Raw genomic sequence first — 13,410 nt, 5'->3', positions numbered from 1 at the left:
ATTTTAATATTATTCAATACGAATTATTGCGATGGAAAGGCGCAAGTTAGAAAAAGTACTAAATTGGAACATTTTATATACTTACCACATTAGAATGAAACTAATCTTAAATATGAAAAAAAAACTTACTATTTTACAATAATTATATCCAAATTTTAGTTAAAAGTTATTTTTATTTGTAAAGTGTGCTAAAATATTTTTATAAAAAGAAAAATATATATAATTTATATGTAAGAATGTACAACCCATTTGAATGAAAAGCTTCAGGCCCAAGTATTTATACATGTTGACAACAATTATGATCAGTGTTTCAGGCACAATTTTCTTTTATCAGTCAACTTAGTAATATATTTACATAAAAATACATTATTTTAAGTATTAAAATTCTTTCAAAACTGCTACTTTTCAAAATGAAAAGATTTCCTTTTCATCAAAAAATAGTTTTATTGAAGAAAAAAAAATTAAGATGAGGAAGAAGTGGTCGCTTTTTATCACATCACGTAACACAAAACTGCATTTTAAAATAAATTAACTAAAATGTTCTTGAATTAAAGTAAAAAAATGTATAAATATTTTATTGAGCAACATAGATGCAAATAAAATATTTTAATTAAGGAAACTGTATGGGGTAATCTCGCAGATAAATAAATAAAACAACACTGTGGAATGGAAAGCATAGTTTATTGAAAAAAATATGTCGTCACTAACAGTGCTATTGTGGCAGCACATTGTTCAGTGCACAAAAAAAAAGACCACCATTAATAACTTTTGATCTAATGATCGGATCTTTAGGTTTTTGAACTCAATCTTAATAGATCGAGGTGGTGACTATAAATACGCTAATGAATAAGTGCAGGCGATAGTTTAAGTTAGAAATCAGACACAAATGCGTACTTTGATCAGAATAAACATACCTTTTTATTCGACAGATTCGGATTTTTGACCCCCAAAATAATGGTCCCAATAGTTTGGTCAGGAGAGCAGTCCAAAGTTTGGGCCCCTTAATATTAATTTTACTGTTTGCGTAATTCGCTATAACTCGGGAACTTTTTAAGGAAATTTAAAATTTTTGCACACAATTATAAAAATTGGCTTATCCAAAGATAATTCCATGCAAAAAATAATTTTTATAAATATTTATTATTCTTTATTTATTCATTTAATAAGCATCAAAAAATATTGAATTGTAAAGGTATACAAATTTTTGCGTGATTTTAAAGAGCATAATTTTACATGCAAATACGAAATTCGAGCAAAATCGGTCCTGCAAAATCTAATTTCAAATATGTGGGTTTTTTGAAATCCAATTTCTAAGGAACTATTCAACCGATTTTGCTCAAATTTTGTATTTTGCAAAGCAAAATTATTTTCTTTAAAATGATGGAAAACTGTATATCTTACAATTCAAAATTTTTTCGACCATTATTAAATAAAATAATGAAAAATAATAAATATTTACAAAAAGTAATTTTTCAAATGGAGTTATCTTTGGTAAAGTGAATTTTATAATTGAGCAAAAAAAATTTCAATTCGAAGTTCTCGAGATGACGAAATATGCAAAAAGCAAAATTAATATTAAGGGGTCCAAACTTTGGCGCGCTCTTCTCATCGAACTATTGGGACCATATTTCAAAGATAGCGGTCACAAAAGTGTGTTGTACGTTTTTGTCTCTGATTTTGTAACTTAAAATATCGTTCTTACTTATATATTAGCATATTTGAGGGCATTCCTGAATCATTGAGATTGAATCCTAGAACTTGAAGATCTGATCATTAGATCCAAAAGTTATTTATGGTGGTCTATTTTTTTTTTTTTTTTGGTGCACTGTACACGCTTATAAGCAATATTTTAAATAGTGCAAGTGCTTAGTCATAATAAAAACACATTAGAAGGTTAAATCTAAATTTAAAAGTTAATATTTTTTTCAAAGCATATAGCAAAATTAGCAAAATTAATATTAAGGGGTCCAAACTTTGGCGCGCTCTTCTCATCGAACTATTGGGACCATATTTCAAAGATAGCGGTCACAAAAGTGTGTTGTACGTTTTTGTCTCTGATTTTGTAACTTAAAATATCGTTCTTACTTATATATTAGCATATTTGAGGGCATTCCTGAATCATTGAGATTGAATCCTAGAACTTGAAGATCTGATCATTAGATCCAAAAGTTATTTATGGTGGTCTATTTTTTTTTTTTTTTTGGTGCACTGTACACGCTTATAAGCAATATTTTAAATAGTGCAAGTGCTTAGTCATAATAAAAACACATTAGAAGGTTAAATCTAAATTTAAAAGTTAATATTTTTTTCAAAGCATATTTATGTTTTCTTTAATTAAAACTTACTTTATATGATTAAAAACATCAAAAAAACTATTTTGTGCTTTAGTAAACAATTTATTGAAGTTGATAAATTCTTAGACCAAAAGAATTTTAAACAAACAACTCTAAAACTTAGTTCAGATTTCCAAAAGTGTAAAATAAATAAATAATAATAATAACAAGTCAAAAGGGTACTTGCAACTCGAGAAGAAAAAAGTGATCATGCCTAACCATGTGGTTTAAAACAGATTTAATTGTATATATGTAAGCGACGTCGTACCTGTGTGTTGAACCTTATTGTCTTCTGAATGGACAAATGCCAATAATCATTGACGTCAGACATCTAATTGCTGAGCAAATATAAAAATAATTATAAAAACACTAAAACTCACCATCGTTACATATGCTGGTAGGAGGAGACAAAGAGAAACAAGGCACTAAAGAAAGTCCTCTCAATGGATTTAAAATGCGACCAGCTCTACCTTTTCGAGTATCCAAGAGAGAAGTAGAACAAATGTTGTTAACAAATTCTTTCCAGACGCTAGGTATACGATGTTTTTCAGAACAGCTATAAAAAATTTATATATTAAACATTTAGAAACAAAGCGTTATAAAAACATACTACACGAGAAAGATATTACAAAATATTAAATGAGTTTTACTTTTTTTTAGCAACCATAATTATCTTTTCACTTAAATTGTATAAAATTTGTAACACTTACTAAACATAAAACACGTCATATGACTTAAATTGATTATACAAAATAAACTTTTATTCCATTGGAAAATTATTTTTCAGAATTAGCATATGCTAATGTTAAAAATTCTACAATAATTTTGTAGTTTAGAAATAAATTTAAAACAAAACTGAAATAGCAAGTGAATATTGTTGTTGTTGTGGCGTATGCTTGTTAGACAGAGGGGTGCCATTGCTCTTGTTTTCCAGTGGCGCCATCTATGGCCAAGAATTTGACTTCTGCCACACCCATGCGTCAAGCTCGTTTATAGGGCAGACCCATTCATTCATCCACAGATCGTAATTTTGACCTAAATCAGAGAGCGCTTCAATCTCCAATCCAGTACCCCCAGAGGTATCGATTTGTTATGGGAACATGGAGGACTTTAAGACTCGACAGATTTAACGTGTGTCAGTCACCATTTACTACACAGGTTGTCTTCGGCCGGGACCCCGAACTCTCGGACATGGGCCCAGTGACCTACTGGGCAGGCTATCCTGGCCCTGTGAATATAGACAGTATTAAATGCTGATGATATAATTATTATATGATAGGAAATTAATGGAAAATTCAATGCCAGTGTAATAGTACCAAACTAATTTCCAATGATGAAAAAAAGTCATGCTAAAAATTTGAATAATTGTTGGGAAATATAGTAATTGCTATATTTGATTTCAATTACTTAAGACAAATAATAAGCATAAAAAGTCCAGATATGATTCAAATATCAATGACACAAATGGTATATCAGTTAATTTATAAATGTCGAAATCCTTACGATTGTATAACATATGAAACAGACAGGTTTAAAGAATAAACATAACTGTAATTCTTGGAGAAAAATATTTTTTTACTTTTTTGTTCACATTCCATTGACATATAGAATAGAAATTGAATTTTGCTATCGCTATTTAATAAATTGTCATAAAAAAATACTATATGGTTAAAATGTATTAGCACATTGTAAATCTTTAATAATGAAAGTCTACAATAAGTTAAAATTAAGTTTAAAGTCTTTTTATTATGAACTGTCTCTCCAAGCAGACTGTGTTAGGGTCAGAGAACTGGCCTCGCATCAGAAAGGTTCTGGGCTCAAATTCCTGGACAAGGCATGGATGTTCTTTTAATGTCTGTACCATCTGTCCTCACTGTGGGAGCATCGTTGGACAACCTAATATGGCGTTCCTGAAAGAGTGGCCAACAAATCTGCTCTAATACGCCTGAATTGATACATTAAAAGACTACCACTTGAATATTTATCCACTGTCTGGAGCGAGTTGGCATCTCTGTAGCATCCTGGCGGACTAATTCCAAAATTAAAAAGCAGCTGGAATATTACAATAACTTACATAGCATTACTATAACTCCTGCAAATACATTTTTAATTTTTATTTCATGAAAATAAATAGGATAATTCAATTATTATTTTCAATTCACAGAATTCATCAATTAATTTTAAGAAAAATATTTATCCAATTTCAGCTCTATCCCATATGTGAGGCTTGATTTGATTGTTATAAGAAATTAATTTTTATACATTAAAAAAGACAGTCTTAAAAATCAAAGAATAGTTGAAATTTCATAAAAATTGCAGAAAATTTTTAGTTTTAAAAATTAAAACATCAAAACACATTTAATAAAGAAAATCCACTAAAAAGTGTCCCACACATGTCGGTGAAATGATCTTTTTGCATGTCACTGTTAAATATATAAGAGTAAAGTCAATAGTTTAGTAATAGCCAAATTTTCATTGGCCAAAAACAAATTGCAACTTAAGAAAGTATGGAGATAGTTTTAAATAAAATATAACAGCTTCATGAACAAAGCATTATTATATTTTATTAAAAAACATTCCACTTTATTATATTTAATGGCAAAGCATTTTCAGGCACAATTCAGCTTGATGATTTAATCATTCCTTTTGTTTTTAAATGCAGTAATAAAGAGAATATTAAAATAGTGAATGAAAATATTTTTAATAAAATGTATAACTATGATTAGAAGAGGCATTTTATTATTAAAAAGACATAAAAGATAGTTTGATTAGAAAAACAAACAGTAATTTTTCATTAAGCATAGTTATTTTTTCACGATAACTTTTGTAGTTTTTTCTTTCATTGCCTTCATTAATTTCATGCATGTGATAGTTACTAAAAAAAAAACAGAATTTAAAAAAAGCCAAACATAATTTTAAAAAAACTTAGCTCACTAAAATAATTAAGCACTAAATTTGAATTTATAATTTTAAAATAGAACATTCTTTACCTATTTAGATAAGTTAAATAAACTACTAAAAATAACTCTCAATATTGTAATAAAAAATGTCAAATAGAAAATATATTTGTGGTATCATATGATAGTACTAGTAAGCAAAATGTAATACATAATATAGTAGTACATTGCATTAACAAGCCGTGCAGTAGCAAATTTTAACTAAATGAAGAGAAATATTTTTTAAAAAAACTTTTTATTGTAAAAGCAATCATTCCTGAAATAGAAAATATATATTAAGCAAATATGTGCAGGGCTAAAAAGCAAAGCAGTGTTCAACAGCCTGCTTGGCTAGTGCCTTTTGACTGGTAATTACTTTTATCAATTATAATACCTCCTTTGTAAAGAAGTCATTCTCGTTGGGCTTAAACATGGAGATAAGCTCTTTGATGATTTATTTGGCGAAAAATATTGTTTCATACTTGACCACAACTTGTACTTAGTACTAAATTAAATAAGTATAAATCTACATCAATTTACATGGTTCTTTAAAAATATTTTTGTTAGTAAGAAAGCAGACTTTTCCATAATGAAATCAGAAAATAAATATGAAATATAACAATTAAATTAAATATATCAAAAAAAATAATTAAGGGAAATGGAAGTGTTTAGATTATGATACCGATTACAATAAACTTAATGAGAGCATATTAAATTTTATTCAAAATTTGTAAAACTTTTATATGCTTATATCATATTGCAATGACAATGATGCTTTCATGTGCATAAAAAAGCTCTCAGCATAATTATCACTCAAAAATCATATCATCGAATAATATAAAAGCTGCTTCAACTAAATTTGAAGTTATAAGGAAGAACATTTTGCTTTTCTATAATGCTTTATTTATTCATTCTATGTTAAATGATCAATTTATGTTTATAAATATTTTGTAATTACTTATATTAAAATAAATTGTGTTTAAATATATTATATTAAAATAATAAAGAAATTACTTATTAGAATTTTAGCTCAATAGGTACATGTAAATTTTATTTGCATCATAAAATTTATTTTCAATTTGATAACAATGAATTAAAATAATTTTTAAAAAAGGGGCAGTAATTACTTTTACACTAAATATTTTAGATGACATTTTTTATAAAAATGTAACTGTAAACTAAAGCAATTATTATAGGTCACTTACTTATATCTAATTAAAATGCACTTTTAACAAGATTTTTTTTAAAATAGCTATACTTAGCTAAAATGGAACATAATAGAAAAGCACACATAGTAATAATGATATTAAGAAGACTTTTTTTTTAAAAAAAAAAGTTTCTAATTGCAGATTACTTTAAACAAATTAAGCCTAAGTTAAAATTCTTGAATAATATGTAGTACATTGAAAATCTTAAAATCACATGAAAAATTACAAATATATTCTCCAGAAAATTTTTTGTTTTGTAAAAAAAAAAAAATGGTGTGATACATAAAATTTAAAGACAATGCAAATTGTAAAGCAAATAAAAAATAAATCTAAAATTATTCAAGATTACAAAAAAATAAATAAGTGATATATATTCTTATAATTGTATTTACTAAAATGCTTGATAAATAAAAATAAATTCATAAATAAATAAATAAAATGCTGGATACGGACTAATACTGATGAAATTCGAAAGAAGAGGATACTTTAAAATATTTTACGCAATATTTATGCATATTTTTTTTATTTTAAAACTGTCAGGAAAAAAAAAGAACATCAGCACTAATATGTTACTATGAATTTAAATTTAAGGCTTTTTAAAATTCTTTAATTATTCCCTTAAATGCATTTTATGCAGCTGCAAATGATTGAAAAAGCTTTACGATCTATTAAAATTTTTAAAAAACTGAGCTATCTCAAAATATAAGTATATCAGTATTACCTAGTACAATAGTTTTGCATCTCTATTTAACACTTAATGGATGATTCTAAAAACTAACCCAAATGGTTTGACTTTAAAAAAAAATTTATACAACTTCAAATAATTAATCCTTCAGCTAAAAACATTTTATGCATCTACAGACGATTTTAAAAGCTTTAGAACTTGCTCAAAATGTTATAAAAAAAGTGAACAGAGAGCCCAATATACAAAGATAGTATGTATTATCAAATACATTAATTTCAAATATCTTTAATTTGCAAAGTCATAAAATAAGTTAAATCAGTTAAGAGAGAAATAATTAAAATCATTAGTTATCTATATTGCAACTATTACTTAAAAAGCTATTAATTTCAAATACATAGACAGTTCCAAAATTAAGGAATTGTTAAATTCTGATGATGTGGAACATTAAAATAGAATTTTAAAAAAAGTTAATATGCATAAAAAACTTTTTAAAAAATATCAAACTTTATTATTATTCTTAGCATGGAAATCATAAATCTCAGTCTTTTACATTACTTACCTTTCTTCAGGTGATTCTTCTTCACTTTCAGAATTTATTTCATTAGAATCGTCACTGCTTAGATCCAAGTTTCCTAAAAGGTTTCCAGTTATGACTTAAAATGATTTAATACCACCTCAGATATTTTTTACTAATTTTGTATTTACTGCAAATAAATGTCTTTCAATACAGTTTTAAATTTAACATCTATCACCAGAGAAATAATACATAATTTTAAATAAAAGATATTAAAAAAGATGTACTAAAATTTAGCAAACAGAAAATAAAATTAGAAATTAGATACAGAATAACAAATTGTTTTTTAACAACATTTCATCACCAGAAACTTTGAAATCTCATAATGTAATATATAAAAAAGTATCTTTAAGTGTTCCATATAAATCCACAGTTTTACTCCTATCATAACAAAATTTGGTGCACTGTTCAAAACATGAAGAAAATCATCATTGTGGGTAGGTTGTTCTACTCTGAGCTGTTTATGAGGAAATGAAAAAATAAAATAAAAATTTCAAGAGGTTAGCGTTATTTAATGTTTCAAGGAGAATCAAAAAATAGTTTTTGTTAGTTTAAACAATTTAGCAACTAGATACTGTTAATAGATCCATGAATCAATAAGCAGCTCCCATATAGTCTAAGAAGCTCTTTAGTCTCATAATCAATAATCTAAATACTATACATTTACTCTGATTTCTAACAAAGCAGGATTTTATTTTATGTAACAGAAATAATAAACTAATATAATTCAGTTTATAAAATCAAAAATATTAAAATTCCTATATAGAATTGTCCAGCAGTAATTTCGTTTTCAATACCCCTTATTATTTAAAGTTCTGTAAATATTGTATATTAGGATATAGTAAATGTTTTATAAGGTTTCTATTACATTTTTTATTTATTTATGAGCAAGATTACATACTTTATTTGTTTAGTATACAAATCTCCAACAGTGTAATCTACCAATTGAGAAGTCAGTTATATTCAAAAATGTGTTTAAGTGTTTTAATAATGCTATTTTGAAAAATCTACAATAGAAGTTTATATCTACACGCTACTAACAAACATTTAAACAAAAGATACTTATACTAAACCAAATAAGAAGAAAGACCAAGAAAGAAAGATTTAACTTGCAGATGATAATATTATAATAAAATCTTCTCATTTTAAAGGAAGTATTTACAGAATTGTAATTTATGTGTCCTCATTTGTGACTATTAGAAGTTTCTACAAATGAAATTCATTACCATTCCATTACATGAACATTGCAAACAAAAAAAATAGTAATCAGAAAAAAAAACATTAAGCATCTTTTTCTGGAATCAAATTTAATTAAAAAAATAATAAATATGTAAAAGAAATGTGTCATCTATTTTCTCTGATTTATTAATTGTCCAGCACTCTTCTTCTTTATTTACTCAACAGCCCTTTGTGGGTCAAGGCCTACTCTAGGATCTTCCCTTTTGCTCTCTTTCTCGCCAGGGCTTATTGGTTTTTAACTTTAAGCTCTTCTCCTTAATATAGTTAACCCATCTTAATTTGGGCCTGACTTTGATGAAATACTTTGGATGTAGAATAAAATAGGTTCATTCAAGTGTGCCCAGCAAATCTGGCGCTGTTTACTTTAACATGATAGAAAATATGACCAGAACTCACTTTCATGTAATTCTATTGCCCTTTTAGTCTTAATTTTCAGTGGTGATGAATCTGGTGTTTCTCTTCCTACTGACATAAATTTAATTTTGTCTATATTGACAATTAATTTAAGATTTTATATATTGTGTTTTTGATTCTCAGCTGAAATATTTTGATTTGAATTCTGCTCTTTATCCAAAATAGTATTTATTAGTCATATTTATTATTTTGTTAATTTCTGTCTTAATGACATTATTTTATTTAAAATTGTTCCCAAATACTTAAAACTGATCAAATTTTACAAAAATACACTCTTTTAATTTTCAGTGGTGACAAATCTGGTGTTTCTCTTGCTACTGCCATAAATTTAATTTTGTCTATATTGACAATTAATTTAAGATTTTTAGCTGCAATTTCAAGGGCTTCAATCAAATCATTCCAAATTATACATACAATAACTATATCAACAGCAAATGCTAATAATTACACTGGCTTTTGGAAAATGGACACAGCTGTGACAGCCTTAAAAGGTTAGGTGAGTTTAGAAAAAAAATAAATTGATTTTTATAATTTTCAAATTTATTGCCGAAAAAGAAGAAACAGTACAAATTTGCAACTTTTTCACCATTACCTTCAGAGAAGATTTTTATTTTTATACGATGATAAAATTATACGATGATTTTTATACGATGATAACCATAATTTTGCTCACAAATTTAACTTCAAACATTTAAACCCAAATGGTAAACCTACTAATTACAAATATTTTAAAATAACGTTGCATTATTTATTTTTCTTAACTGTTTTTTTTCCTTCGCAGTTCTGAGTAAATGTTTTTAGCTTTGAAAATTAATTACTAATAATACTTACCAAGAGCATCACGAAGAGTGTCTTCTTCAATTTGAAATTCTTCTTCTGCATCAAAGAATGTTTCTTCTTCAGTTTCTTCATCTATATTTTCATGAGAGTGAGCATTAAGGTCTATTGACAGTTTAGTACGCTCCTGAATCAGCCGTCGGAAAAGGATTGAAAAGGCACTACCCCATACGCCTGCAGTCAAAATATAGACTATTAACCTTTTTTTTCAAAATTTATCTTATAAATAAAAATTTTTTAATCTACAGCGATATAAAATAACTAAATTGTAAAAAAGAAACAGAAAACACAAAATTTCTAATTCACAAAAGTTTTACAGTCATCATTATTTTTCCCTCATGGATGAGAATTGGTTATTAATATTACACCAAATTTTCCCTCATGACAAAACTAATGAGGAAAAATTATACGCTATGCATAAGGGAGAACCTAAAATCTTCAGGTAGATAGTATGAGATACTACTCCTTTCAGATAGAGTCACTTATCCTTGAACAACTATATGGCTATCTATGTGGCTATATTAAGCAATTATAGAAAAGTATTTATTTTGCCTTCTCAATGCAATAAACAAAGTAATTGAAGAATTTAGTGGAAGAATCATTTAAATAACTTGAGTGAGAATCGGATATTAATTTCAAACCAAATTTTCTTTCGCAATATTATTAACGAGGTGGAACAATGTGCAAGGCACAAGAGAGAACCTAAAACCCACATGTTGATAGAATGAGATGCTATCCCTCTCAGCTAAAGTTATTTATCCTTGAAGAACTATGTATCTACCTCGAACAACCATCTTAAAGTATTCATGCACTCCCCCCGTAGTAAACAAAGTTGTTGTTGGCGTATGCCTGTTTAGGCAGAGGGGTGTGATTGTTCTTGTTTTCCAGTGGCGCCATCTATGGCCAAGAATTCGACTTCTGCCACACCATAAGTCGCACCCGTTTATAGGGCGGACCCATTCATTCATCCACAGATCGTAATTTTGACCTGAATCAGAGAACGATCGATCTCCAATCCAGTACCCCCAGAGGTATAGATTTAGTAAACAAAGTAATTAAAGAATTTAGTGGAATAATCATAGTGAAACATTAATGAATTGATTAAATTAGCTTTAAGTTCCTGAGTGGCTCTTTTTGTTACTTCTTGAATGTCTGTGATTTTGATAATTTTAAAAGAAATAATCTACACAATTTTAGAGCGTAGTGATTTAGCACTAACTCTTTTATGAGGAATGCATTTTTAGTAACATTTTTTTTCACATAATATTGAACTTGTTAAGATTCAAGATGATGAAAACAGTGATTCTGATACATGCAGATGACAAAATAAAAACCAAACAGACGGTATATAATTTTTGATAATAATAATGTATTATTGCTATAATATTCATGTACTTACTATGTTGCATGTTACATGGCACAAGGTAGACTTAATAAATCGTAATTAATGAATGTTGACCATTTATATAACACAACAGACACAAAAAAACATATTTTATAAACATTCCTGTTTTTTCAATAAAAAAATCTAATTGTATTGCCTTTCCATGTGAGAACAAAAATTATTATAACATTGACAAAATAAAAATGCACTTAGAGGAACTTTCTTACCCTATGAAAACGCTGAAAGCTTATTTTGAACTGTCTTTTATTGAGATCTACAGAATTTAAAGACAGCAAATTTATATTAATTTTGTGTAGTTATTTAAGACTGAAATAAGATATTTCTCTAAGAAATCTTAACTGCTTTTAAATAAAATTGTCACTTAGAACATTCTTCCACTAAGCTCTTCAATTATCATACTTTATCCGTGATTTAGTAGCCATGAATGCTTCAAGTGGAGCATAATAGATTTCAACATTCCAAAGGAATTCCATAATTGACAGGTGTAAAAATGACTATGACTAAGTAAAGTGGTAGGCTGACTGATAATTGTCAGATGCAATTAAAAGAATTTGACATCTACATAACACTGGTAATATTCTGATAAATTCACATAGCATAATAAATTCTTCAAAAGTACAATAAAATGAGTGAGTTTTTTTAACTGCAAATATTAAAAAGGAACTTATTAATTTGACATGCATGAAGACTTTAGTATAATCTTCCAATCTTTATTCATTGAAATTTTTTAAATTAAAATTAAAAAATACATTCCATGTATACAAATAAATTTTTTTGAAAAATTAGCAAATATTTATTTCTATAAAAAGGAACTACTGAATGCTGTGATAATGTGTTTATTATTTAAGAATTTTAACAAAGAAAATAGATTCTGATAATAATCCTTAAAATCAATTATTTCTAAAATGTCTAAAACTATTGATAAATAATAAGCATTTTCAATGAAAAAGAATTTTATGTCAAAAGTGAAAAAAAAAATTTCTGTAAATTTTAAGCAGTGAGTTTTTCAAATTATTGTCAATTACTACGATTATTAAATCCAATTTAAAATATCTATTCATTTCCATATTGCTTAATAAATTAAAAATGCTGTGTATAATTTAATAACAAGCATTAAAAAGATAACTAACTATATAAACACCATAAAACATCATTCCTTATAGTACAAAAAATATTTTAAATATAAATTTCAAATAAAATGGTGCATTAAATTGACGATTAATTTTCAATAGTCAATTCGTATGATACCTTGGAGGTAATGCAAAGGGTATTCAGTAAAACGCTTCATGATTCGGCCCTTGAAGAATTTACATCCAAAATCATCAGCTTTCAAAAATGTTGCATATTTTGCAATTCCAATTTCATAAGGAGAAAATTCTATCCAATCTGAAATTAATTATATAAATAAAAAAAATTATGGAAACATTGTAAAATTTTTTAGTTTTACACGAACAATATGAAATGCATTGTAAAAATTTGACATAAATAATTTTGTCAACACTTTTTTATTAATCTTTCAAGCATTATAACTTCATGTATGTTGAACAGCTTATGCACTACTTTCTCATTGAACTATAAGAAAATCTGGTTTTGTTGCAACGAAACAGCAATTTTAAAGTTTAAAAAAAAGAGGTGACAAAAGTTCAGAATGATAATAAAAATGAATAGGGTTTGAGACAATGTTACTCTATATGCATTCACTTCTAAGAAAACATGGAAAATACTTTCACAAATGCAAAAGCCAGAAAATAAAAATTTTAATTGAATAAACATAAAATA

At 26.8% G+C, this 13,410-nt stretch overlaps 1 protein-coding gene across 4 annotated transcripts in view; it reads right to left on the bottom strand.

Moving 5' to 3' along the window:
- LOC107457549 (cytosolic phospholipase A2) overlaps positions 1-13,410 on the bottom strand; it is a 40,713-nt gene that overhangs the window by 4,253 nt on the left and 23,050 nt on the right. For 3 of the 4 annotated variants that reach the window (XM_016075723.4, XM_016075724.4, XM_016075725.5), the window contains 4 exons: positions 12,880-13,017; positions 10,221-10,400; positions 7,722-7,794; positions 2,714-2,889 (listed from right to left, as the gene is read on the bottom strand). In XM_016075723.4, the coding sequence (XP_015931209.4) occupies positions 2,714-2,889; positions 7,722-7,794; positions 10,221-10,400; positions 12,880-13,017 (567 nt within the window). Of the gene's footprint in view, positions 1-2,713; positions 2,890-5,513; positions 5,775-7,721; positions 7,795-10,220; positions 10,401-12,879; positions 13,018-13,410 lie in introns of those variants that run through there. The other variant, XM_087165219.1, reaches the window with a different exon arrangement.

Source organism: Parasteatoda tepidariorum, chromosome 1, assembly GCF_982258835.1.
Source record: "Parasteatoda tepidariorum strain Cologne lab strain chromosome 1, Ptep-v5.0, whole genome shotgun sequence".
Lineage (NCBI taxonomy): Eukaryota > Metazoa > Arthropoda > Arachnida > Araneae > Theridiidae > Parasteatoda > Parasteatoda tepidariorum.
This window is presented reverse-complemented; position numbering and strand designations above follow the sequence as displayed.